The sequence below is a fragment of the Canis lupus genome, chromosome 10 (genome assembly GCF_011100685.1).
Source record: "Canis lupus familiaris isolate Mischka breed German Shepherd chromosome 10, alternate assembly UU_Cfam_GSD_1.0, whole genome shotgun sequence".
Lineage (NCBI taxonomy): Eukaryota > Metazoa > Chordata > Mammalia > Carnivora > Canidae > Canis > Canis lupus.
In genome coordinates, this window is record NC_049231.1 from 57772780 (window position 1) to 57800721 (window position 27942).

At 36.1% G+C, this 27942-nt stretch overlaps 1 protein-coding gene and 1 long non-coding RNA gene across 2 annotated transcripts in view; one reads left to right on the forward strand and one right to left on the reverse strand.

The window, feature by feature from the left end:
* The window catches only part of PNPT1 (polyribonucleotide nucleotidyltransferase 1), a 42773-nt gene extending 18430 nt beyond the window's left edge, over positions 1–24343 (reverse strand). Inside the window, exons 1-13 of the mRNA XM_038551300.1 lie at positions 24153–24343; positions 17449–17509; positions 16614–16688; positions 15826–15931; positions 14780–14829; positions 13505–13568; positions 13360–13407; positions 12419–12532; positions 7453–7639; positions 6506–6557; positions 5877–5934; positions 4342–4438; positions 3754–3856 (exon numbers count right to left, since the gene is read on the reverse strand). Coding sequence (XP_038407228.1) covers positions 3754–3856; positions 4342–4438; positions 5877–5934; positions 6506–6557; positions 7453–7639; positions 12419–12532; positions 13360–13407; positions 13505–13568; positions 14780–14829; positions 15826–15931; positions 16614–16688; positions 17449–17509; positions 24153–24313 — 1176 coding nt within the window. The 5' untranslated portion in view covers positions 24314–24343. The remainder of the gene's footprint in view (positions 1–3753; positions 3857–4341; positions 4439–5876; positions 5935–6505; positions 6558–7452; positions 7640–12418; positions 12533–13359; positions 13408–13504; positions 13569–14779; positions 14830–15825; positions 15932–16613; positions 16689–17448; positions 17510–24152) is intronic.
* A 595-nt stretch (positions 24344–24938) lies between these two features.
* Positions 24939–27942, forward strand: part of LOC119873678 — a 111865-nt gene continuing 108861 nt past the window's right edge. The window contains exon 1 of the long non-coding RNA XR_005365993.1: positions 24939–25003. This is a non-coding gene — a long non-coding RNA (uncharacterized LOC119873678). The remainder of the gene's footprint in view (positions 25004–27942) is intronic.

Genomic DNA, 27942 nt, shown 5'->3' on the forward strand with positions numbered 1-27942 from the left:
TAGAAGTGCTGGGGGAGGACAGGAAGAGGAAGGTATATTTGTAAAACTTGACTATAAAAGGAAGCCTCAATAAAGGTCCAGCTAGGGAGGGTAAAATAAAGTAAGGCGAAACCAGAGAGAGACAAACCATAAGAGACTTTTAACTATAGGGAACAAACAGGGTTGTTGTTTACTAGGTGATGAGCATAAAGGAGGGCATATAATATAATGAGCACTAGGTGTTACATCCAACTGATGAATCACTGAACTCTACCTCTGAAACTAATAATACACTACATGTTAAGTCATTGAATTTAAATAAAATAAAATTTAAGGAAAATAAGTAAAGGTCCAGGCAATAAAACTGCCTACTTAAAAAAAATCCAATCTTCTTTGGAAGGACATAGTATAATCCAAACTCTACAATGCATCATTCACAACATCCAGGATACAACCTACAGAAAAATAGGAAATGGTAACCATTCTTAAGAGAAAAGAAAATGAGGACAATGCCCCGAGCTAATTCAGATATTGGATTAACAGACAAGGATTTTCTGTAGCTCTTATAATTATACTCAACGATATAAAGAAAAACAAATGGAACTTCTAAAACTGAAAGACACATTATCTTATGATGGAAAGAAGATGCCAAGAATCCATGGACATGGAAATTGGATTAATAGAAATTGCCAAATCTAAAGAACAAAGAAGAAGGGTATAGGGTAGGGAGGACATATCCTCAGGGACCTGTGGGGACAATTTCAAAAAGACTAACATATATACTTAAAATCCCATAAGGAAAGATTAAGAGAGAATAGGTAGAAAAAATATTTGAAGAAATTATGGCTGAAATCTTGGGATTTCAAATTATGGGACACCTGGGTGGGCTCAGCGGTTAAGCATCTGCCTTCGGCTCAGAGCGTGATCCCAGGATCTGGGATCGAGTCCCACACTGGGCTTCCTGTAAGGAGCCTGCTTCTACCTCTGCCTATGTCTCTCATGAATAAATAAATAAATATGAAAAAAAATTATGGCTGAAATCCCTAGTTTGACAAAAGACACAAATTTACAGGTTTAAGCTCAGAAAACCCTTAGCATGATAAACACAAAGAAAACTACACTTTTCAGTTATATTGTTGAAAACCAAGACACAAAGAAAATCTGGAAAGCACCCAGATGAAGACAATAAATAGTATACAGAGAACAATGATTTGAATGCATCCTGACCTTTTATTACGGGGGGGAAAAACAACAGAAGAACATTTTTTTAATAGTGCTAAAAGAAAAAAGCATCAGCCCAGCATCTAAATCTTGCAAAAAACATTCTTCGTATATAACGGCAAAATAAAGACATCTTTAGGTAAATGAAATACAAGAATTTGTTGTCAGAAGGTCCACAGGACAATAGTGAAAAAGAGTCTTGTCAGATGAAAGGGAAAAATGCTATATGGAAACGTGGATCTTCAGGAAGAAATACAAAGTATCAGAAATTATAAATACAAAAAAAGAAAAAAAATTTTAAATAACGTAGGTCAATAAAGAAGACTATATTTTCCCTCTTAATTTCTGAAAATGAGTAATTTAATATACAAGTTTTAACATTGTCTTGTGGAGTTTATCATATGTAGATGTAACTTCTAAAACAACTAGAGCATAATGTGTGAAGTAGTACAGAATTAACTCTAAAATGAAAAGTTAAGGAGATATATACTGTTTTCTCTATACTAACCACTAAAAAAATAATGCAAAGGTATAGCTAAAAAATAGACATATTACAATTGAATTAAAAAAAATATTTGGTTAATCCAAAAAGAAGGCAAAATAGAAAAAATAAAAAACTGTGCAGCCCCGGTGGCTCAGCAGTTTAGTGCCACCTTCAGCCCAGGGTGTGATCCTGGAGACCCGGGATGTAGTCCCATGTTGGGCCTCCTGCACGGAGCCTGCTTCTCCCTCTGCCTGTGTCCCTGCCTCTCTGTGTGTCTTTCATGGGGCAAACAAAAATAAATAATAAAATGCTAAATACAATCACATTAGTAATTAAATAGAACATTAATGGACTAAACACTCTTAAAAGGCTGAGACTGTCAGAATAGCTAACAGAAGTATGCAGGATATCCTTAATGGAGTTATTTTTAAAATTTATTAAAAAGCATAAAAGAAAACCTGAATCAAGAGTGAGACTATTTACTGAAAAGATTGTATGTAATTAAATTGTAAAAATATAATTTCTCTCTCAAACTAATTTATAAATTCAGTGCAACAGCAATCTAAACTCAAGAAAGATTTTTTCCCCCAAAACTTAATATAATACTAAAATTCAAATGAAGGAACAAATGTACCAGAATAGCTAAGACAATTTTGAGGGGAAGGGGAGAATAAAAAGGGAAGATTTGCTTCTCATATATTAATACATACCACCCAAACCATAATAGCTAAAACAGTGTGATACTGGCCCAAGAAATTCACAGAACAAGGAAGAGAATATCATTCAAAAATGTATTTATAAACTGAATATCATAAATCAACATTATAAGTCAACAGGAAAAATGAATTATTAGTAAATGTGTTGTAAAATTGGCTCACTATGGAAGTTTCCACCTCACACCAATATGTAAGAGTAAACTCCAAAATAGACTAATGGTTTAAATTTGATAGCTACAACTAGAAAGTTAATAGAAAAACTAGGTGCATAATTTTGTGACTTTGGGAAAAGGAAAGATTTCTTAAATAAGACAAAACAAAATCACAAAATAAAAAAGGGAAGGATTAACTATTTCAAAACTAAAGATTTCAGGTTCATTCTAGATGAAGAGTAGGTTACCACAAGCAAAGTTAAAAGGCTTACAATAAGGAGGAAGATAATATATTCAAATTCTGGTTACTGAAAAGGATTAATATTTAAAACACATAAATCGCTTAAAAATAGGAAGAAGAAAGGATATAACCAGATAATTCACAAAACAGCAAACCTGAACCAGGGCTACCATACTGCTCAAGTTCAAGGACACTATCTATGTGACAAGAGTGTGCTGGAGGGTGTCCTGGAGCCACACTGATTGGCTATTATATAAAGAGACACTCAGCCTCACAGGGAAATACAAACAAAAAGGCAAGGACATACCACTTTGTACCAATTTGATAGGCAAAATTAAAGTAGTAACTAATAATAAGAAAAAGGAGGAGGGATACAGCAAATACCATACACAAAATAATGGATACACATATATGTTAAATACAAGGATCCTATGTAAGGGAAAAGAATAGGACTGAGGTATAGGCTGAATAGAGAAAACAGATGAAGGCCCTGAATAGATGAAAAATGACAATATGTTATAAACTGAAGAGTATGAGTGACTCAATTTTGTGCATCAAGATTAAAAGAAAAACTTGATAAAGATACCAAGTAATTCTAGAAAATGCAAACCAATTTATAGTGGTGACAAAAGCAAATCAACAATTGCCAAAGGAAGGGGAGGGTAGTAGGAAGAAAGGATGATAGAGAGGCAGGAGGAAACTTTTGGGGGTGATTGGTATGTTCATTATTTTGACTTTGGTGACAGTTTCCCAGTTGTATACACGTGAAAACCTATTAAACATACACTTTAAATATGTGCAGTTTCTTGGATGGCAATTATACTTCAAATAAGCTGTTAAAAATATTTTATGGTATTACTACATGCCATGATAAAAATCTAGAGTGCCTATATAACTTCTTTTAGATCTAATTAAGTAATCTGTAATCAGCAAATAATTATAGTTTTTTACATATATTACCTGTGTTTGTCCCCTCTGAAATAATGCTGATCCATGAAGAGTTTTAAACAAATCTACCTCACAATTTATATTCCTAAGTGAAGTCAAATCTCGACCATCGCACCTATAGTAACAAAGGAAAGATGTAAAGCAGTATTCAAAACCAGAAATATCACCTATGATCTCTTATTCCTACCAGGAAGTTCTCAAGCCCAGTTGTGTATCATATCACCCATGGAACTTTAAGAACTTTAAAAAATAATTCAGGTACCCAGAGTCCCACCCTAATCCCACTGTATCAAATCTCAGGTTGTGATCCATACACTTGTACAGTTAAAAAAGTTCTGCAGGCAATTCTGACGTGCATTCAGGGTTGTGAAGCACTGTTCTACACATAAGTCCCACAGAGAATAAGTCAAACACATCCACACACTCTTCAACACTGATTTATAATATAATTCTTTAATGTTCACTTGAAAAAACCAGTTCCTTCCTTTGAGCAAGTTGCCACTTTTTTATTTTATTTTATTTTATTTTTTTTAAGTTGCGACTTTCAAGGCAACTTACAGAGAGACATACTTTAATTCCATCAAAAAAGGATATATTTACCTTTTGTATTCATTCAAAATAATACTTCTAAAAACCTCCTTTGCAACAACATTGAAGGATTCTATTATTTCATATGTATCAGCCTCTGGAAATTTTTCTATAGAAAGAAAGAAACCAAACAAAGGTTTTCTCTTTTTGGAAAATAAGATTTCAATTCATAGTATCAAATCAGTTAACTGTGGGAGTAAACCCGGGAAATTGATGCTGAACATTTCGTCCTCTAGCAAACAAAATAGATAAATCAAATGTTCTCAAGTAGGAGGGACACAGTATTATACCTCAAATGTATTTTTACTGAGAACTTAATTTGCTTTTTACCAGAACAATAATGCTTTGTAATTAGCTCTCTATTGTAGAGAGACTAACAAACACAGCTGTATTATGAAAAGGTCTGAATAACCCTTTTAAGATTAAGAATAATCACCTTCAATGTTTTACCTTAGGAACTTTTATCATAGTCTGCAAATAGAGAAATAATTTTTTTATACATTACAAATTCCTACTGTTTGCCTATTTAGTTAACATTTATCAAATTCTTTCATGACCCATGTAATATACCATGTTTTAAATGCCTTTAATCTAACAATTTATGAAGTATATTATTATCACCATTCTAAAGAAGAAAAAACAGGCTTTTACAAAGTAAATTGCCAGAGAGACGCCTAAGTGGCTCAGTGGTTGAGCATCTACCTTTGGCTCAGGTCGTGATCCTGGTATCTTAAGATAGGAGAGAGGTATTTTACCCACCAGCAGAATTAAAAGAATTGAATGTCATGTTTAGTACATGGTCATTGATATTCACATAATAATTTCTAGAGAGCAAAATTCTCTAAAATCTAAATTTTACAAATCCACATATTAATAACACCATCAGTCAACAATTTTTGAACAGTTCGTATGTGACAGACACAAAAGCAAATGACTAACCTATTTAATTACCACAAACCAGATATTTTCAGTATTAAAATTTCACAGATTAAGAGTTTGAGAATTTTAAAGATTATTTTTCAGATTTTCAAATGACATGATACAAAGTTTCCACTGTAGATCATAAGAACCTGATCCAGAAAAGACTGGTGCCAGCATTTCCTGGTGCTCACTCTATATCAGATGTAGTGCTGAACACATTCAGATTGAAGATTTTATTTATTTTTGAGAGTGAGTGTGAGCGCACATGTGTGCACATGAGTGCAGGGGAGAGATGGAGGGATAGGGAGAGAATCTTAAGCAAACTTGGAGCTTCATAACCCTAAGATCATGACCTCAGGTAAAATCAAGAGTTGGATACTTAACTGAATGAGCCACTGAGGTGCCCGTCACAGAAGTTAATTTAACAGTAACCTTGGGATGCATCATTATCACAAGCTTGCCAAAGATAAAACTAAGGAATAATGAAAATAACTGATTCTCTGAGGTCTTAACAACTGTTAAAATCAGTTTTACAAATTATTTACAATGTAAAACATTGTTTTACAAATGTTAAAAATCTATTTTTCCCTTTAAATATTTTTTTAAATTAATAAAACAAAGTTTACCTTTGAGTTGTTCCTCTGTATCTAACCTTATCTTGTTAATAGCTTCATCTCTAGAAATCTAAAAGAGAGCTGAGGTTCAGTATACATGGCAATATTTAACATTTCTATTTTTATATTATTAGTCAATTAACACATTGTAACAGTACTCAGATTTCTCTGGTAGTATTCTCTATTTTTTTATTTTTATTTTTATTTTATTATTATTATTTTTTTATGACAGTCACACAGAGAGAGAGAGAGAGAGAGGCAGAGACACAGGCAGAGGGAGAAGCAGGCTCCATGCACCGGGAGCCCGATGTGGGACTCGATCCCGGGTCTCCAGGATTGCGCCCTGGGCCAAAGGCAGGCACCAAACCGCTGCGCCACCCAGGGATCCCCTCTGGTAGTATTCTTTAAAAGATTAGAGCTGGTTATTGATTTACAAGAAACATTACCTGTTTAATTCATTCAAATATATTTACACACTTCCCTAAAACTTGCATTAGTCAACAAAAGAGAACGGAGAAGCAAATATAGGCTTCTATTTAGCTTTCTGTTTAGAGATTTTTAATAAAAATTCATAAATCATGTGAATTATGAGAAAAAAGAATTCCCCAAACAATTATATGACAAAATTCAGGTATACTTACTTTATCATGTTCATAATCAGTAAAAACTGCATAGAGTCTTTCCATCGTGAGTCTATTTTAAGCACAAAATAAATGTCAGCATAATATTGTTAACAGTCTAATAATACTATTATAAATAAAACTGCAATATTTAATAGTAAGCTAAAATATTTAATAGGCACTTCATAAAGATTTAAAAATATGTACTTATTGTTCTTTAACACAGCTAATTACAATATACCACACAAATTTCTTTCTCCCCATCTGTCAGGGAAATCACTTACACATGGTATTTACTATATATGCCCTCCTTTCTTCTTAATTGTTCAATTTATTTCACCTTAGATTTTTTTTTTTACACACAAACTTTCTCTCCCCATTCTTTTTTAACTTCATTTTTCTATTCTATCCATTTTGGCTGTTATGGCAGGCAACTGCTTTGTTAGGGACAGTTCATATCTCTTTAGTCTCTGACTGATAGATGTAAGACTAATATGAAGGGAAATACTAACTTTTTCAATTTATTTGAAATAAAATGAAATATTTTTCTGGTGATTTCATTCATATTTACTGAGTGCATGCCTTTGTACTGGCACTATTGTAAGTACTGAGTATATAGAGGTGGTTATACTTGATTTCAAGAACCTCAACAATTTCCTTAGATATTCAAATATACTTTGTTCTTTTTTCCTTCTTTGGCATATAGAGATAGGCAGATTATCTGAATCTTAACCAATAAACTCACTCCCTCTTTCATTTGAGATTCAAACTTGGGCCCTTGAAGTGGGAACTGGCTTTATCCTTTTTAAAGCATCAGGCTCATATTTATTATGGTGCTCACTTTTAACATAGAAAAAGGTGTCATATAAGAAGTAATGCACAGACTATGCTTCCATGGTAAGCTTTTTTTCAGAGAGGAAATTAAATTGGTAACAACTTCAAATTTTCTTTTGTATAGATATTCTTACTTATGAATGTGTTCCACAATCTCTGATGAAGGGGTAAATAACTTCTGAGGTGTCCTCTTGGTAACACCAATTTCTTTTACCAACTGCTGGATGCCCTGAATTATTTGTTGGGTATATTTTACCCCCACTTTAATAGCATGGCAAAAGTCCTGTTGTAAAATGTTCTCCGCAGAGGCTTCCATCATCACTATTTAAAGGGGGGAAGAAAAAGATTGCCATTGAACCTTTTACCAGTATAGCATTTTTAAGCATCATGACATGATATAAATACTACAGATCAGTTTTACTTATTAATGGTATATCTACCTTTTTAATTTCTTTACTTAGAATCAACATACTTCCAAAACGTAAACAGCAATAAATGAATAAAGAAACCTTAATATTTGAAATTAGGTTTATAGTTATTAAGGGATTTACTTAATCCCTTAATAATTAATTTAATAAGGGATTTCTCATTAAATAATGAAACAAAATAAACTGCATCCTTATAATTCAAGTATCATAAAATTCCACCTTTAAAGCATAAAGCTGCATTTATTTTTAATATGTATTTAAATTGAAATTTTTAAAATAACAGCATAGTAGGAATCCAACAAATGTTTTCTGTTTAACAATTATTTGATGTGTCCTCCTTCCTTAATTCTGTCATTTTCACATTGTCAAATGCTTGCACAGGTGGGGGGAAATCTTTTGCAGTGATACTGTTTTAAGTAAGCCAACTAGAGAAGCATAGCTATTATTAAAAGGCTGCTTTTACGGTTTTGTAATAGTAAAAACAATCCTGTGTAAAGCAGGAGAGTTCCAAGAATCACTTCTAGCATGCTATCCAATAAAATCTGTCTTCAGGTTTGGCTTTAGTTTCTGCCAGGCTGATAGACTCCTGATTACTCATGTGTCATTTCTGGCACTCCTCAATTTGCACAAAGATTGTGTAATCTGTTTAATCACATCGTGTTGTCATTAAGATTTATTATCTAAATCATCATATGTAAAGCTTCTAGGTATAATCTAGACTGAAAAAAAAAAATCTCCTTATGTGCTTTTTGTATTGTATAGTGTGTTGGAATTCCAACAGTCAAAGCCAACCTGTGAAACTAAAACAAAAGATCTAACATTTGTGTCATCTGAGTTCCAGAAAGAGAGGATAAAGATGGCAGGCTGAAAAGTACTGGAAAAATGACAGCTGAAAACTCCCCAAATTTGGCAGAGACATAAATGTACAGATTCAAAAAAGCTGAGTAAATCCTATACAGGGTAACCCAAAGAAATACATATACTAATTAAATTTCTGAAAACCAAAGAAAAAAAAAATCTTGAAACCAACCAGAGAAAAAAAAACACCTTACCTATATGGGCAAAGCAACTAAAATAAGAGATTTATCATTAGAAACCATAGAGGCCAGAAGGGAGTGGCAAAATATTTTTTAGGTGCTGAAAGAAAAGAACTGCCAACCCAAAATCCTATACCTAGTGAAAATGTTTAGGGAATGAAGGAATGAATATTTAGGAATGAAGGAATTTAGGAAGAAGGAATTCTCCTCAGATGAAGGAGAACAGTGGCAGACCTACTGTCAAAGAATGGCTAAAGGAAGTTCTTTAAACAGAAACAAGAAAGAAAGAAACCATGGAATATCAGGAAGGAAAAGTACCTTAATATTAAGCAAAAATGGAGGTCAATACAATATACTTTCCTTCTCCTCTTGAGTTTTCTAAATTATGTTTGATGACTGAAGCAAAAGCAAGAATTATAATAAGGCCTGTTGTGGTCCTAAATGTAGAGGAATATTAAAATGATTATATTACAAATGGGGAGGATAAGGCACAGTAAGGTTTTAATATTTCACTTGAGGTGTAAAGCAGCTTTTCTGACACAACGTTACTGAGATGGTTATATTATTCTCATTAGTATTCCCATGACATTCTCTCTCTTTTTGCAGAATTAAACTTAACTGAAGATTTTTTAAAATGCCTTTGACATATGTAAATTATACCTCAGTAAGTTGTCTTAAAAGAGAATAAGGAAGAAATAATATGGTAAAAAAAATTTAATATTCCTCAGACTTTGTTGCTTTCCCTTCTTCAAAACAATTCATTTTTTAAAAAATATTTAAGAAAATTCCTTATAGTTTTGTGTCTATAGACCTGTGCTGTCCAATATGGCAATTACTAGCTCCATATGGTTACTTGCATTTAAATAAATTAAAATTATATAAAATTAAAAATTCAGTTCCTAAGCTACTTTCGCCACATTTCAAGTACTCAGTAGCCACATATTCAGATATAAAACATTTACTTCATAGCAGGGTTCTACTGGACAGCACTGTGTTACAGACTAAAAACTTACACTAAAAAAGGTTGTCTAAATGATTGGTCTAAACTGTTAACCATTTCAGTAGTTGAAGATTAGAGAGTTTTGAGATTAGTTGAAAACTATGAATTCTAGATACAAATTTATCTTAAAAATTGTTACTGGTATACTTTTTCCTAAATTATATCCTAGCATACATAGAAAGATGAGTAATTATTTAGTGTACCAGTTAAAAGCAAGCAGAATGTGCAGAATGATGGCTACTGAAGTTATCTAGCAGCCAAGAGCACAAAGAAATAAATTATTCTTGCCCTATAAGGTCATACTTTAAAGATTTATATTACTAAATATTTTAACAATGGAATGGCAGCAATTACTTTTCTGTATTTTTGTATCCCAGAAGTTCCATGATGATGGTATGGGACTTTTCTGTATTTTTGTATCCCAGAAGTTCCATGATGATGGTATGGGACTTGGGCCCAATAACTTTAACAAATGGACATGAAGTCAAATGTATATTTGGTGCACTGTTATGAAAGCAGAGAACAACAACAACAAAAAAAATGAAAGCAGAGAACTAGCTGAATATCTTCATGAAGACATAAAAAAGGAGCTGGTAATCTCTGAAACCAGTCTCTATCGGTTGTCTCTGAATCACTCTCAACCTTCTCCTAGTTACTCAAAACAACCTTCTGATGCCTTGTGCAGTCTCTAGAGTCTAATTCGTCCATCTAGAGAGCAAGAGGTAAGAAGAGCAAGCTAGAAGTTGCCTATTAGTTTTTACAGCATGCCACAGATGCAACAAAAATCCTCAGTTTATTCCTCCAACATCTACATAAAATTAGAGGGGTTCAAAGTCTAAGGCAGGTAGAGGCTATATATTTATGGCCATTAAGAAGCAAGTTTATTTCTGTGTCTTAATGATAACAGCAGGTATTAACAGTATGCCTACCATGTACTAGGCATTATGCTAGGCATTTTACAAATCCTGACTAATCTTCACAATGCCCTATTAAGTAGCCAAACCAATTTACTTAGTGAAAGTAATGAATACTGTAACTTTAAACAAAAAAATTCATATGCAGACCAAGTAAACCTATACTTTGCTCAAGGCACCCTACTTGCTCAAGTATGTAGGGGTTATCTGTTATTCATAGCTTCTCCAAATCTTCAGAATCTTCCCCAAATCTTCTCTTTCTCTCTACACTGTGATAGTTCCCCACAGTAAGAATCTCACCTTTTGGAGCTAGAATCTTGCTTCCCCTGTAGTCAAGAATGCAATCCTGCATTAATGGTTCTGCCTAGTGTGATGTTAGTGAAAACTGGTATGTGGGAGCTCTAGGGAAGCTCCTTGAAAGGGAGAGTGACTTATTCAGCTGGCGTATACCTTTTTCTTCCTTTTGTCTATACATCAGGTAAGTTGGCCAGAGCCTGAATAGCAGGTTCATAAGCATGAAGATGAAGGGCACACCTTGAGGACAGCAGAGCAGAAAACTGGAAGGAATCATCTAGAATTCTTAAGATATTGTGGAGCCAGGGGCACCTAAATGGCTCAGTCAGTTAAGTGTCCAACCCATGATTTCAGCTCAAGTCATGATTTCAGGGTCATGAGATTGAGCCCTGGGACGGACTCCACAGTCAGCACAGAATCTGCCTGAGATTCCCTCTGCCCTCCCCTCACTGGTGCATACACATATATGTGTGTGTGTTTAAGTCTGTGTGCTCTCTAATAAATAAAATCTTAAAAAAAAAAAAAAAAAAAAGATATCATGGAGCTACTCTGTCCTGGACTCCCTTGTTACTTACTTTAGCAACACACTCCCTAACCAATATGTAGATAACATACAACCCCTATTATATGTGTTTTATCTACCATATAGTACCGGATTCTATCTCCATTACTGACCACTATTCCAAAAGAAGCTGGAAATGAAGTGTTTCACACATTAATTGTACAAAAAAGTACTAAAAATACTGAATAGTTTACATTTATATTTTATCAAAATATTTCTGTATCAGAAAATCCCATGTCAGAAAGTCCCAGACACTAAGTATCAGGCAGTAGAAAAAATGGAGACCTTAATTAATTTGTCCAAGGTCATACAGTTAACAATATGTAGTTACTGGGTTCAAACACAGGTCATTCTGACTGTCAAAGCCAATTCTTCAAGAGAACTGGGCCAATTTTCATTCATACAATTATGATATTTTTGTTATAAGGAGAGTGACCTATGATCAGTGCATTTCTTAGTTTTCTACCTACCAGAAATAGGTCACCTTTTTTTCTCAGAGGACATTAAACAGGTTCTCAATGATGAATTAGCTAAATTAACATATTTAAACTAATAAAACAATTTACTACCAGATTTAGAAATTCAATTTTTAGACTAGCTTATTAGTCTAAAATTAATTACCAAAACTACCTTGGTAAATAAAGATTTCTTGTATATTTTAATTGAAGCTTTATCACATTCTATAATTTTAGGTTTTGTTTGATATGGAGCAAGAGCACCACCAAAAAAGGGCAGTAATAAAACAGAACAAAAATCTTTATGGCTAAGTGACAAAACACACATACACAGAAGACTATAAATGCATTATTAAGAAGCTAGAACTTACAGTAAAATCCCGAACAAATGTAATACTTAAACTACTTACCAATTTGACTTTTAGGTGCCCCAGCAACCACTAAATTTAAAGTACTGGAAGACATTTCTTTCCGTGTTGGGTTAACAACACACTCTCCATCAATCATTCCTATGCGCACTGCCCCTAAAATATATCAAAATAGTTGTGTAATAAAAAGTCTCCATTTTTTTTTTTTCCAAAAAAAGTCTCAGTTCTCAAGACACTATTCCAGTGATAGCTTCAATCTCTACCTTCAATTGTGACTACAATAAAATCCTATTTCTCCCATGGTATTTAAGGCCCACAGAACGTCCTATACCACCCTACCCAACAGCCGCAAGGAACATTCTGAGTTGCTCAAATACATCATTTTTTCTATGCCTCAGTGATTACATTCATGTTCTTCTTGACTAGACATCCTTTTCCAAGGCAAATGCTTACCATTTGATCCTCCTAAGGTTCACCTTTAATGTTGAGTACTCTGAGAAGCCCTCCTTGACAACCTGACTAAACCCACCCTTCTCTATTTTTTTTTTTTAGTGTTTTCACTATACCTTTATAATATTGTTTATAAATAATTATTTGATTGTTTCCCCTACTTACACTGAAAACAAGAACTATTCCTAGACTTCCTTTCTTCTTTCAATTCTTAGCTTGGTATCTGATATTTAGGATATTCAAAACCTATTTAATCAATGAATCATTTTTATATAAGCATGATTCCATCTTTTTCAAGAAAAAAATATGTTTTTCAGGGACACCTGGGTGGCTCAGCAGTTGAGCGTCTGCCTTTGGGTCAGGGCGTGATCCTGGAGTCCTGGGATCTAGTTCCACATCAGGCTCCCTGCATGGAGTCTGCTTCTCCCTCTGCCTATGTCTCTGCCTCTCTCTCTCTCTGTCTCTCATGAATAAATAAATAAAATCTTAAACAAACAAAAAAATATATATATGTTTTTCAAATCTTAACTTACCAATAGGTCCATTCCAAGGAATATCTGATAATGAGAGAGCTACAGAAGCTTAAAAAAAAGAAAAAGAAAAAAAAAAATAAGGGCTGAAACAAAAAGGTTTCATTCTTTAAACAGTGATAATGTTAATCTTGATTTTTATACTTACCACCATTAATTGCTAAAACATCAGGTTCATTAACTCCATCTACTGCTAATAGATTACAAAGTACCTGGTACAAGGGAGAAAATTTAGAGCACTAAGAATAAAAATGTACTTGATTTAGGAGGATTATCATTTTGGTTAACATTTTGGGCTAAAATAAAGGAGCACTATGTGTGGTTAAAAGCATGAGCTATGGGACACCTGGGTGGCTCAGCGATTGGGCATCTGCCTTGGACTCAGGGCATGATCCCAGAATCCAGAATCAAGTCCCACATCAGGCTCCTTGCAGGGAGCCTGATTCTCCCTCTGCCTGTGTCTCTGTCTCTGTCTCTCTGTCTCTCATTAATTAATTAATTAATTAATTAAATCTCTAAAAATAAAAAGCATGAACTTTGAAGTCATATTTCTGGCTGTCATTTAACTAGATGCCTGACTACAGCAATTTACTTAAGCCTCAAAAGTTTCCTCATCTTTAAAACAGAAAAATAACAGAATCTTCTAAAAAGGTTTTCTGAAAGTTATAGGAAATATTATTTTTAAAGCATTTATAATACTGGGCATGTTGAAAATATTCAGTAAATGTTAGCTATTTCTATTACATAATAATACTGTTTTTCTGTTTATAAGCATATACAAAAAAAACTGATGAATTCCTTTATACTGCAATAATATGCCTATGTCACATACTTAAGAAAACAACTTCTTAAAAAAAGAAAAAGACTACTTGAGGCAATGACATCATTGCATAGGTATATTTGCAAAGCATATTTTTATCAAAGAAATAAAAGTTCACTAAAGCATATGGTTCATTATTCTGAAAGAGAATTCTATTCACAAAATATTAATAGAAGTTTAAAGGACCCAAAAAAATTGGTAACAAAGATTAGTTGTATTGATTGTCCTAGCCTCTGACACTAACATTATAGTCCCAGCCAGATCTGTTCCCACCCTTCTCAATCACTCTAAACTTTCAAACTCATCAGTTTCCTGCCTCAGAGCTTTTGTGCTTCTCATTCTATCTGCTCAGAATGCTTCCCCCACACCCCTAGGTTGGCTAACTCCTAGCTCATAATCCAGGTATCAACTCAAATTGACATTGAATAAATATTAATTTTTAAAATTAACTGAAGTTTTTTAGAAAACTTAATGTAAAAGAGCAGCATTACCAAAAATTCTTATTTTGTGTTCCAATGGTTAGTTAGCCTAAGTAGTATGAGAGAAATTCATTAAGTAATTTTTGACTGATCTGGAAACAAATAAACCTAAAGCAGAATCTACCTGTGTATCATAAAAGTAGCCAGCTGGAAAGAGAGGTCTAATTGAACGATCTGCCAAAAGAAAAAAAAGAAAAGACACCATTGTAAGCATTTATAATACTGGGCATGTTGAGACCAGGCTGAAAAATAACATAGCTGTTATTAATGAATTAACATATCAATATGTTAAAAAAAAAATTCCCTTGGACTCTGAAAGGGTCACAGATAAATGTCAATGCTTCAATTAATATATACCATGCCCTAATAATAAAACTAGCAGGGCAGGAACACACAAGTCTAAACCAGAACTTTTCATTCTGGTTCATATATAAGCAGAAGAAAGAGACTTAAGGCCCGCAGCAGACCTTGGTATTCTGTGTCTAAAGTATACACAGACTAACAATTTCTGTATAGAAAAGCCATAAACTCAAATGATCCCACAATATTTAAGGATGTCAAAGATTTGAAAGATTACAGATTTCAGTAGTTGATGAATATAATGCTTTCAAGAATTACTATGCTGAATATGAAAATGAAAAATACTAGGGACAGCTTGTAGAGGCATAAGCCACAGAATTTATATGCTCAATAAAGATTCATTCATTTCAGCTACATATATTTATTAAACGCCTATTTTGGGGATCCCTGGGTGGCGCAGCGGTTTGGCGCCTGCCTTTGGCCCAGGGCGCGATCCTGGAGACCCGGGATCGAATCCCACGTCGGGCTCCCGGTGCATGGAGCCTGCTTCTCCCTCTGCCTGTGTCTCTGCCTCTCTCTCTCTCTCTCTCTCTATGTGACTATCATAAATAAATAAAATTAAAAAAAAATAAAAATAAAAAAAAAAATAAACGCCTATTTTGTGCCAGGTAGTATTCCAAATACCCTGGATTCAGCAGTGAATAAACAGCTTTCTCTTTCATGGAGTCCATATCTGAGGGGATACAGAAAATAAACAATCTCAGGCAGTGTTCCTATAATGGAAGAAAACTTAAGAGAACTGTCGAATATAGATAGAAGAAATGCTAACACAGGCATAAGAGAGTTACTGCCTCTACCTTAGCATCTTACCTATTACTCGACTTGTAAGAACTTCTTTGTCAGAGGATCCAACCTCTCTTCTGAGATAGTTTGTGGGAATTCTACCTGCTGCAGCAGCCTTCTGTCTGTAGTCAACCTAAAGTAGTAATGAAAAAACAAAAGTTCATTGGACTCCTTTTTATGGCAACAAGCTATTTCCCAAGAATGACACTATACAGATACTAATTCTCCTGAGGCTGCTCACAACATGGTCCAGATTAAGAATGGAGGATATTTTATTTACTTTTAGCATTTTGTATCTCTATGGGAAGGGAAAATTGATAGAAATATTTCAGTAAATTGATTTTTAAGAAGCCTTCCACTTAGCAGTGAACTACAAAGCCTCATTACTTCCCACAGTGGGTTATTCGGGTCACATCAAACATCCCCTTTTTTGTATCAACTGTTAAACTTTTCATAACACAAAGAAGCCACAAACTCCTACAGCACTCCTTACTCTTCACCAAACATGTACTTGCAGACTCATTCTGAAGGGAAACCTATGAAAGCAATGAATTCATTGCTACTCAACATCAAAGTCTTCATGTACTTCATTGTTCTTATCAACTTGGGAGATTCTAAAGCATGCTTGCTACTAATATGAGAACTGGTTATGAAGCAATCAGTCTAGATTCCTTTAATGACTAAGCATCAAACAACAAAGGAATATTCTTTATTGTGCGAAGTTTACACTGTGCACTCCTTAGACGTCAGACAGAAATATTACAAATTCTACATTTATGCCATATTACTGTTCAGATAAATCAGCAGATACTTACCACCAAAGGCATGAACTGGGAAGGTGAAGGTTTTGTTTTGCTGACGGCTGTGACCATCACCGCAGTGTCACCTGACTTAAACATAAACAACACTGGTAAATTCCTTAAAAATCAGACATTAACATCTAAGCAGTGACTGAATCAATCCTTGCTCTAGTTAAATACAAGGAAAGAGAACGATTATTCCATGACACAACGTAATGAAAATAGTTAATCACAACTAGTCCAAACTTGATCCCTTCTACAAGATCAAGAAAAGGCTTATTGAGGGACACCTGGGTGGTTAAGCATCTACTTTCAGCTCAGGGCATTGATCCTGAAGTCCTGGGATCGAGTCCCACACCAGGCTCCCTGCATGGAGCCTGCTTCTCCTTCTGCCTATGTCTCTGCCCCCCCACCCAGGCTCCCCCCCAGGCCCCCCCCACCCCCCCCCCGTCTCATGAATAAATAAATAAAATCTTAAAAAAAAAAAAAAGGCTTATTGATAGCTCAGTCACATCCAATCATATTTTTCTACTTCTTATGGAGAAATTTAGGCTATATACAAAGAAAAATTTCTCACTTATCACAATTAAAATAGTAAAATCATATTCTCTAGAAAAGCATTACAGAATTTATTAAAGGTAAAATAGAACTCCAACTTTGAAACAGATCTTAAAGGTCATTTAATATATCCAGCTCTCATGACTCCGTGGTTCTTTGGAATGGTTCTAAAACTAGAAACGGTCTGCATTAACTTAAAGTACCACAATTCTGAGAAGTTACATGATGTAAAAATAGTATCAGTCTCCACAACCATTTTTAAGATAAAAATGTAAAAATCTAGACTTTTTACCTGTACTACAGCAGAGCCATCTGCAAATCTGGCCAGTTTTCCAGAGGATATTTCTAATTTTCTGTTTAAAAATAAAAATTCAAGACAAAAGGACTTAGGTCATCAATACAAATCTCAGCTTAATATAAAATAATCTACTATTCTAATAGAAGAACTAAGCCGCAGAGACCCCAACCTAGCAAAAAACAAAAAAAAGGGGGGATAGAGTTCACAATCACTATTAAAAGTACTGGGGGGGGGGGGGATCCTGGGTGGCTCGGCAGTTGGGTGTCTGCCTTTGGCTCAGGGCATGATCCCGGAATCTAGGATCCAGTCCCACATCAGGCTCCCTGCATGAAGCCTGCTTACACTCCCTCTACCTATGTCTCTGCCTCTCTCTGTGTATCTCTCATAAATAAATAAATAAATCTTAAAAAATAAATAAAATAAATAAAAGTACTAGGGGAATTTAAGAGCTGCCTAAGGAAAAATATAGACACTAAGGCATAGGAGCAATCTGAATGAGAGATAAAGTACTCTGGGGGTGAAGAAGCTGTGTTTGTAAATGTTAATTTCCATTTACAACCTTTGTTTAGTCTGTCCAATCCTTGCCTTCTTAATAAAAGTAGCCTTTTAACACACAAATGAGATCCTTTCTCTACTTAAAATCCTTTAAAGTATCCCTCAATGCTTTCAGGACAAAATATTAAATTCCTAAATATTGCCTACAAAGACCTTCATGTTAAATAATGGTGTCAAGACAAGTGGGGGGCGGAGGGAGTGGGAGAATAGCCTTTTCAACCAGAGGTGCTAAGACAACTAGATACCCATATACTGACAAATTAATAAAGTTGGACCCCCTTCCACATACTATAAATAAAAAATCAACTCAAAACATAGTATAGAACTAAATGTAAGAGCTTAAAATTATAAAATTCATAGGAAAACACATATGAGTAAATCTTCATAAACTTGGGTTAGACAATGTCTTGTTATATATGACATCAAAACCACAAGCGACAAAAGAAAAAACAAATTGTACTTTATCAAAATTAAAAACTTTCATGTTTCAAAGGGTACCAAGAAAGTGAAAGAAAACCCACAGAATAAAAAAAATTTGCAAATCATATATCTGATAAGGAACCTGTATCTAGAATATGGAAAGAATACTTACGACTCAATAAGAAGACCAACAATCTAATTTAAAATTGGCAAAGGATTTGAAGTCTATCCAAAGAAAATCTACTAAATAGTTAAGTATATCAAAATATGCTCAATATCATTAACCACCAGAGAAGTGCATTCATAACCACAATGAGACATACTTTATATCTACTAGGATGATTATAGTCAAATAGATCAATAACAAATGTTGATGAGGATATGGAGAAACTAGAACCCTCATATACTATTTATGGAAAGGTACAATGGTACATCTTCTTTGGGAAAGAATCTAGCAATTCTTCAAGAGGTTAAACACATAAGTGCCATAGGATCCAGCAATTCTACTCCAAGGTAAAGACCCAAAAGAAATGCAAACTTGTATGTCCATGCAAAAATTTGCATAGAAACATTCATAGCCACTGCATTATTCATAATGGTCCCAAAATGGAAACAATCCAAATATATGTCCACCGATAAATGAATAAGCAAAATGTGGTCTCCCTGCATACAATGGAATATTATTCAGCCATTTAAAAAACAAAGTATTGGGCAGCCTGGGTGGCTCAGCAGTTTAGTGCCACCTTCAGCCCAGGGTGTGATCCTGGAGACCCAGGATCGAGTCCCAAGTCCCAAGTCGGGCTCCCTGCATGGAGCCTGCTTCTCCCTCTGCCTGTGTCTCTGCCCCCCGCCCCCGCCCCGCTCTGGGTGTGTCTCATGAATAAAATATTTTAAAATAAATAAATTTTTTAAAAAATGAAGTATTCAGGTCCCTGGATGGCTCAGTCAGTTGGGTGTCTGACTCTTGGTTTTGGCTTAGGTTGTGAATTCATGCGTCATAGGATGGAACCCCCCACTCTCCAAATCAGGCTCCTCACTCAGCAAGGAGTCTACTTGAAAGATTCTCTTCCTCTGCCCCTTCCCCCACTCTGGAGCTCTCTCTCTCTAAAAATAAATAAATAAACCTTTTTAAAAAATGAAGTATTGCTATGTGTTACAACATGGATATAACTTGGAAACATAATTAACTTAAAGAAGGCAGTAACAAAAGACCAAATGTCATATAACTGACATATGACATATAATTGACAACCATTGAATTGTACATTCTAAATGGGTAAATTGTATGGTATGTAAATTATATATTAATAAAGCTGTCTTTATAGATAGGAAATAGGCGGTATTATCAGTTTTATTCCCCAGCTTCTGCAGAGTATAAAAAGAGGTTACTGAAGGCTTGAAACAGATCAGTATCAAAGAAACCAATATTCATAAGTGTATTGTGAAGCCAAACCAATTCTGCCTTCTGAAGATACTGAGGAAGATGTTCTGTCTCATGAAGGCTGCTTCAGAAACATTTTATCATGGTCCAGTGCTGAATACACACACACACACACACACACACACACACCACAAATGCCCTGCCCCCCTATCCTTCACATGCAAAAAGGATAAGGAGAGAACTCAATATTTCTACCCATTAAACACTTTTGTCAGAAACCTGAGTTCATGAAAAGCCTATTTATCTATTTAACAGACTCATTTTGTTAAATTTGAAAGCCAAAAAAAAGAGGCATGTTCACTTGTACTTTCAGTCCTAACTTTGAAAAATTTTGAGGATTTTTTTTAACCACAAGAAATATTTGAGAAATTCTAGTTGGGTTTCTATTACCATTCACCACAGATGTTGTGATGACAGCCTACAATAAAATGGGTTTACCGTGACAGATGGAGTAAGGTGCAGAGATAAGGAGATGGCATAGTAAGTGGAGGGAATGAGATGCTCAGAGCCAGTCACACTCTGTAGCCTCAAGCAAACTACAGCTAAAATCAATATTAATGTTTTATGTGTAAAAGTAAATCTGGGGTCTTGAAATTTTATTTAATCCAGAATATGTTACCAGTACTTCTCAAGACCTACCAGGAAGTGGCATTCCATCTAATAATGTAATTTCTGAATGATCCCTATGAAAGGAAGGAGATCATCTCTAAATAAATTGAAGTGAGTCCAACACAGAGAAAAGGAGCTGTGAAAGTTCTAGTTTTTTCCATTAATGGGGATCTTGCCCCAGAATTTTTGGGATTACTTTCAGTGGCATATTCTTTTGTATATCCTCAGCGATAGTAAGTTTTTATTTTTTTTTAATTTATTTTTATTGGTGTTCAATTTACTAACATACAGAATAACCCCCAGTGCCCGTCACCCATGTAAGTTTTTATTCTTTAATGAAGTTATAATTTGCACAGAGGACCAAGAGAAGGCAGTAGAGAACAGAGGTTAAGAACATGGGTGTTCTCTGAATAACAATAAGCATCACTGGAATAAAATAATTCTTCAGTCTGCAGATGACATCTATCACTTTTTATTAAGTTCCACTGGTGAACACTAGTCACGTGGCCCCACCTATGTAGGGACTAGCAATATACCAAAAAGAGCACACATACTTACAAAGCCTGAGGCAAGGAGTAGATCACTCACTCCCCTGTTAAGAACCAGCCCTTCCAAATTATATTAGCAGGCAGAGAAATGGAGCTGAGGAAACACTGTTAAGCTTCTAAAGCTAACCTATTTACAATGGGAACTGACTGAATCAGTGAGAAAAACAAGTCTGCAATACCCCCAGCTATTCTCATACATGTACGCTTCCCTTTACGTTTATTCAAACACCACATCCTCCTGCCTTCTTTGTTCCCTCTGTTGAGTCTACTCAGTGTCTCCATTAGAGATCTTAGGCCATCCACCAGACAATCTTACAGTCCTGCCTTGGTGATTGCCCGAATCTGCACTCTTTTTCTTCCAGGTGTGTGCAATTTATACTACACAAAGAAGCAGGCGGTTTCTTTTCAGTATATCTCATGATCTCACCTGATATTAACTGACCTATGTAATTTTTTCCTGTTCATGCACTTTTAGTTGTGTTTTTGGTGCTAATTTGTTATTACTTTTATACGTCATGGTTGATTTTATCTCTTTATTAATTTACTCTGTAGTATTTTAGGTTTTTGAGCTTTTAAAAATGTTTAACCATGTGAATGTTTACCTAATGTGAATGAATAACTAAAAAAACAAAAAAAAAAAAAAAAAACCTTGAAAACAACAAATAAGGGGATCCCTGAGTGGCTCAGCGGTTTGGCACCTGCCTTCGGCCCAGGGGCGTGATCCTGGAGTTCCGGGATCTAGTCCTCCATCGGGCTCCCTCATGGAGCCTGCTTCTCCCTCTGCCTGTCCTCTGCCTCTCTCTCGTGTCTCTCATGAATGAATAAATAAAATCTTTTTTTTAAAAAAAGAAAACAAATAAAAAGGATTAGGATGAGCAGTAATTTCTATTGGTGGGTAGAAGGATGGGAAAAGGTAGCTGAGGAAGAGCAGAGCTGGCTGCCACAGGCGGTAGAACTCTAGGGAGAGATGTTTAAAAACAAAACATTTTTAGAAACATCTGCACAATAATGTGGAATGTAACAAACCACCTTCCTCCAACTCCTACCAAGAAAAAACTAAAAAGACAAATATCTTTATGATTCAGCCTCTGCCTGTCATTTGGTTTTACCTTTTATGCTAACCTCACATTTCACCTTTTGCTTCATCAATAGTGAGCTATTTGTAGCTACTCAAAATGCACTCTTACCTCCCTGTAATTGCACTTACCACTTTCTTCCTGCTAATTTCTCCTCCTCCCCCTTCAAGATTCACCTTTGATGGCAAGCTTTAGGGTGGGGTAATAAATATGCCTTTGTGCTCCTTTGGTACCCCATTCACACCTCTGCTACAGTGATTTTCCCAGTACTGCACCTGTGTTTATCTTACTCGCTCTCAGACTCTGTATCTACTGTACCCTGTACATAGTAGATGCTCAATAAAAGCTTGTTGAAATGAAAATTAAACAGCTGCCTCAGAGATACCTCTGAATATTAAGTACAGCATTTGAAAAATACAATTATAATCTAAAGCATATTTACAATATATATCTACAATATAATACACATGGTAACAAATATAAAAATGAATGGTATATAGTCAAATTCAATAAATGCTACAAAAAAACAAACTTAATACAAAGATGAAAGAATTGATTTACCCAGCTGGTATGATATTCATGAATCTAGTTGTTATGCACAGGCTCAAGAAGAACTAAGTACAAGAGATCCAGGTTGACTATAAATGAAATATTTAAAGTAGATTATTTATGGAAAATTTGGAAGGCAGGAGCTAATACTGTTGCTTTGCGACCCTTAAAAGAGTCCATTTAGCACACAGCAGGTTCTGAGGTATTTCTTCAAAGACTATTAAGTCATTGAAAAATGGAAGAGATTCTCTCCCTCAAAAAATCAGAATCAAAGAATGCCAGAGGTGGAAAGTGCCTTAGAGATCTAGTCTAGGGATCAACAAACTATATAGCCTGCTTCTGTACAGCCTTTCAGATAATTTTTATTATATATTTCTAAAGGTTTTGTAAACACACACATGTATGTAACAGACAGTATGTAGCCCACAAAGCTTTAAGTATTTACTATCTGGCCCCTTACTGAAAAATCTAACCCTTAACGTAGACCAGTCTTCTCATTTTGCGACAAAAAAGTTAAGCAACTTGTTCAGGATCAGTCATTCAGTAAGTTAGAAAGGAAGACCTTTAATCAATGGCAGATTTTTTTCAGCTTTTCGTACAAAGTAGGGTCAAAAATTTTAAAGTACATTTTAAAAAAATGTAGATATATAAAGTAAGCATTAGCAATTTCATTCACTCTAAAAATGATCCGTTTTTAAAAAGTAATTTTAGGGCAGCCCCGGTGGCTCAGCGGTTTAGCGCCGCTTTCAGCCCAGGGCCTGATCCTGGGGACCCGGGATCCAGTCCCACGTCGGGCTCCCTGCATGGAGCCTGCTTCTCCCTCTGCCTCTGTCTCTCATGAATAAATAAAAATCTTTTTAAAAATTTTTAAAAAGTAATTTTAGATGTGAATTATGGCAACCGGACACATGGAAAAAGTATAGGTTTGGAAAGAAATACAAAATCCACTGAGTCTCAAAGTAGGTGACTCTGAGAACGTTACCCCTTTGGAGCCTCTGTTTTAAGTATGAAATGGGGTAAAAGCACCTTTAGTGCAGGTTTATAGTATGTGTCACATTCCTAGCGTCCAATAAACCTACGTTTTCCTTCCCTTCCTACTACCTAAGGTCAAATTGGCCCTGCATTTCGGCAATAAAACGGACTGGATGACCTAAGCATCCCCCGTCCACTCCTCCTGAAGTGGAATGTTGCCCACTTCCAGGAATGCCGGCAAATAAAGGGGATGAAAGTCGTGCTGGACAGACGCAGCTGAGTCAAGGAAGCCGGAACAGGGTGAAAGGGAGGACACAGGAGCAAAGGACACGAGGCTGAGACGGCGCGGGAAGGGGGAGGGGCCGGGAGACAGACTCAAACCCAGAACGGGACATCTGGCATTTAGGTTTGGGATAAAGAAGGGCAAGAGACCTGCGCTGCCGGATTCCTAGCCTGGTGGGTGACTGCCCCTCGGGCTGCCGGGGCAGGGCGCCTTGGAAATGACAGAGAACGCAAACTGCTCCTTACCTGCTGCCTAAGTCCACGGCCACAGCTCGGAACCCCGTGCCACTCCATAGTGCTCGCACCTGCAACTGGGTGAGCGCCCGACCCCGCCCTGGCAGACCGACGGGGCCCTCGCGGAGCGGCCGGAGCCGGAGGCACGAGCAGCAACGCCTGCAGGCCGCCATGACACCCGGCACGCGACCACCGCGGGCTGCACCCCGATTGGCTCGCTCCGCAGGCGCGGGGCGGGGCCTGCGGCAGTTTCGTTTCCGCGGTGCTGGGGGCGGGGGAACCCGTGGCCGCGGTACCCAAGTCGCCTTCTACGGAGACTAGAGAGGGTCAAGCCTATTTGAACGCAAATCGTGACAACCGATCTTTCCTATTTGAGCATCCGCCGGGGAAAGGCAATTGGAAAGTTAATGCCTTTTGTGTGTGTGCTATCGTAGTATGAAAGGAAGTCCTAGAAGGATGTAAATAGTAATAATAGAAGCCATCAGACAACACATTATTATGTGGCTTCTGTGAACTGAGAATTAGAGGACAATTTGTGTAGTGGACCATGGAAAGAGGTCTCCCCCTCCTCTGCCCTGTTTTTTTTTTTTTTTTTTTTTTTTTTTTTTTTTTAAATTTTTTATTTATTTTTGATAGTCACAGAGAGAGAGAAAGGGGGGGGGGGGCAGAGACACAGGCAGAGGGAGAAGCAGGCTCCATGCACCGGGAGCCCGACGTGGGATTCGATCCCGGGTCTCCAGGATCGCGCCCTGGGCCAAAGGCAGGCGCCAAACCGCTGCGCCACCCAGGGATCCCTGCCCTGTTTTTTATTTTATAAATTTCACACAAATATTCTTGTGAAGGTTTATGTAAATTTGTTTCTAGTAAGTGAATTTCATTTCTTATTGACCTATATCATCATTTTAGGTTATCTTTGACCTCATTTGTTATTCATCTTCATTTCCACTTGTTAATATTTGGCAATTCATCTCTCTGCCCCTTTTGACCAAATATTACTGTTCTTTAAACCAACTCTTATTAAATGAAAAATGCCAACTACTATTTAAAAGAAATGTTTTGGAAGATGAAGAAAAATAGTTTTTGGAATTTGATAAATGTTCCGGGGGTAAAGAAATCTCTCCCATCCCTCTTAATCCTGTCTTAGAACATCTTTATATAGTTCCTTGTATGAACCAATGATAATTTTTTATTATTATTATGAGGGTCATAGTTCTCTTTTAAGTCATAATCTCCTTCCTCTGAGAAATCCAAACCACAAAATCCAACGTGGTTTTAAGAACTAAGGATTTGAACTTGAAACACATGAATGTTTTAATGGTAAAGTAGCTCCCTGGCACCTTGGTTTCCAGGAGCTGTTAGCACTGATTTGGAATTTCCATGTCAATAGAAAGGATTACTACCAACACAGCTAGGGATATTTAGTGTGTGTGTGTGTGTGTGTGTGTGTGTGTGTGTGTGTGTGTGTTTTAAGATTTTACTTATTCATGAGAGAGAGATAGAGAGAGAAAGAGGCAGAGACACAGGCAGAGGGAGAAGCAGGCTCCATGCAGGGCGCCCGATGTGGGACTCAATCCCAGGACTCCGGGATCAGGCCCTAGGCTGAAGGCAGCGCTAAACAGCTGAGCCACCGGGGCTGCCAGATACTTAGTGTTAAAGAAGTTTTTTTACCTCTTTCTCTACAGTTGGCTTAACTCCTGGTACCAGTGTTTTCCTGACCAACCTATTGAAACCTGTCCTAATGACGAATTTATCATAATCTACTTGCCATAATACAAGCATGACTTTGGATTTATAAACTAAGAATACTAAATCTTCTTTTGGTAAAGCACTTAAGTACTAGTTAATCATTTCATAACAGGTGGTGTTGATTTGCCTAATAGTTTAGAACATAAATTTGGTCTTGAGTGGTCCCAGTTTTAACTCTGCCACTTCCTAGTTGTTTGACCCTCTCTCTCTCTCTTAAGTCTGTTTCCTCATTTATAAAAATGGATACTAATATAAATCTTCTAAGGTTTTTGTTAAGATCAAATACGACAGAGGATGTAAGATGTTTATCACAATACCTGGCAACATTGTCAGCGCTCAATAGACGGCAGCTATTCACCACCCTTTTCTTAATTTTCCATCTAGTTTCCTCCATTTGAAATACCAAACAACCCTCTTTCCTGTAGAGCTCCATGGATCTGTTAAGCTTTCGTCCAGCTGGAAATACTGGAAAACAATATTTAAGTCCCCCTGTTTTCTCACACCCACCCAAAATAATTGATATGGTAGTAATTGTTTCATAAATTTAAAGGCAAATGTGGGTATTGAAATTTGTTATGAAATAGTCTTAAGATGATCCAGGCTGTTTATATTGTTTGGTGTCTCTCTTGATTGGATGGGGGCCCCCAATTGTGGGGCAATGATTGGGTGGAAGCTGGTGACATGGGCAGTAAAAAGATTCACACAAGGCAGAACGTAGGAGATAGAAGTTTACTGAATACACTGCACTTGGGTGGCCAGCAGAACAACAAAGAAAAGACTGTGGAAGGAGGCAGTGAGTAGGGTCTGTTTTTAAAGGGGGAAGATGAAAGGGTGTGACAATATATGGAATTTTCACTTTTTTGGTAACTGTGGCTGGTTGTAAGTAGCCCATTGGTTACTTAGGCCCCATTGGCCTGTCTATATTCAGCCAGGGTTGCTCTGGGCCCTTTCTACATTCCATTGCTTACCCTGTTTGCCTAAAAGCAGTCTCTACATAAAGCATTTTAAGACTAACACAGGAACAGAAATATAAAATGCTTAAAATCTTGTGGTTGTGAGATAGGGAAACTGAAGGACTATATAAAAATATGGTTTTTGCTCCTTTCCCTGCTTCCATTCTTGCTAGGACCTGCACCTCCACCTTATACCTGCAAATAGTATATTTCCCTCTTGTAAGGGACAAAGACTTAATGATTCCTTTAGAATAGATAACATCTAAGGAAGGACTAGATAAGAATGACTGACAAAGCTTTCATATGCATATTCTAGACTAGCAGAGACAGACTTCTCTAGGCCAAGACCCCCTGGCTCCAAACATCTGGGATCCCCAAAATCAGTACTTTTTAATGGAAACAACGTGACCAAAAATCTGTCACAGAATTTTGAGACCCATTAAAACAAAAGTTCAGTGAGGATAAATAAATAAATAAATAAATAAATCTACCAGCAATATTTCTCAGATCTTCTTTTCTCTTTTTTAAACTCCGATGAATGTGCATCAAAATATTTAATAGCACTGCCAGCTCTGAGTAGCAATTTTATTTAAGTAAAGCATCACTGCATTAAATTACTGTTAATAAAATTTAATTTGGTTTGTAGTTTGATTTATAAAGTATATACAATTATTTTAGCTTTATGACTGTATAAGAGGCACAAGATAAAGGACTTTGTGTCTTCTTACATATTTGTACACAAAATATCAGTGGACACCAAGGGGGTCCATGAAGTTTTTTTTCTCTTGAAGGAGTGTAGCCAGAGGGATCTTTCTAAATTGCAAACCTAATTGTGTCTCCATTCTGATTAATTTTCTTCAGTCACTTTCTAATCTGTGTTTTGTGTTGACTATAAACTGTCCTTATTTAATAGCTTCATCTATTTTTACTTACTACGTATTTTCTTCCTTCCTCTCATTTTATACTTCAAGGAAACTGAGCTACTTGTTCCCCTTTAACATACAACCTTCTCTCCTGCCTCTGTGTCTTTGTATGGATGATTCTGTGTTCTTCGTACATATTCTCTCCAGTGTGTCAGTCTGGCACAATCAGTTTTCAGATCT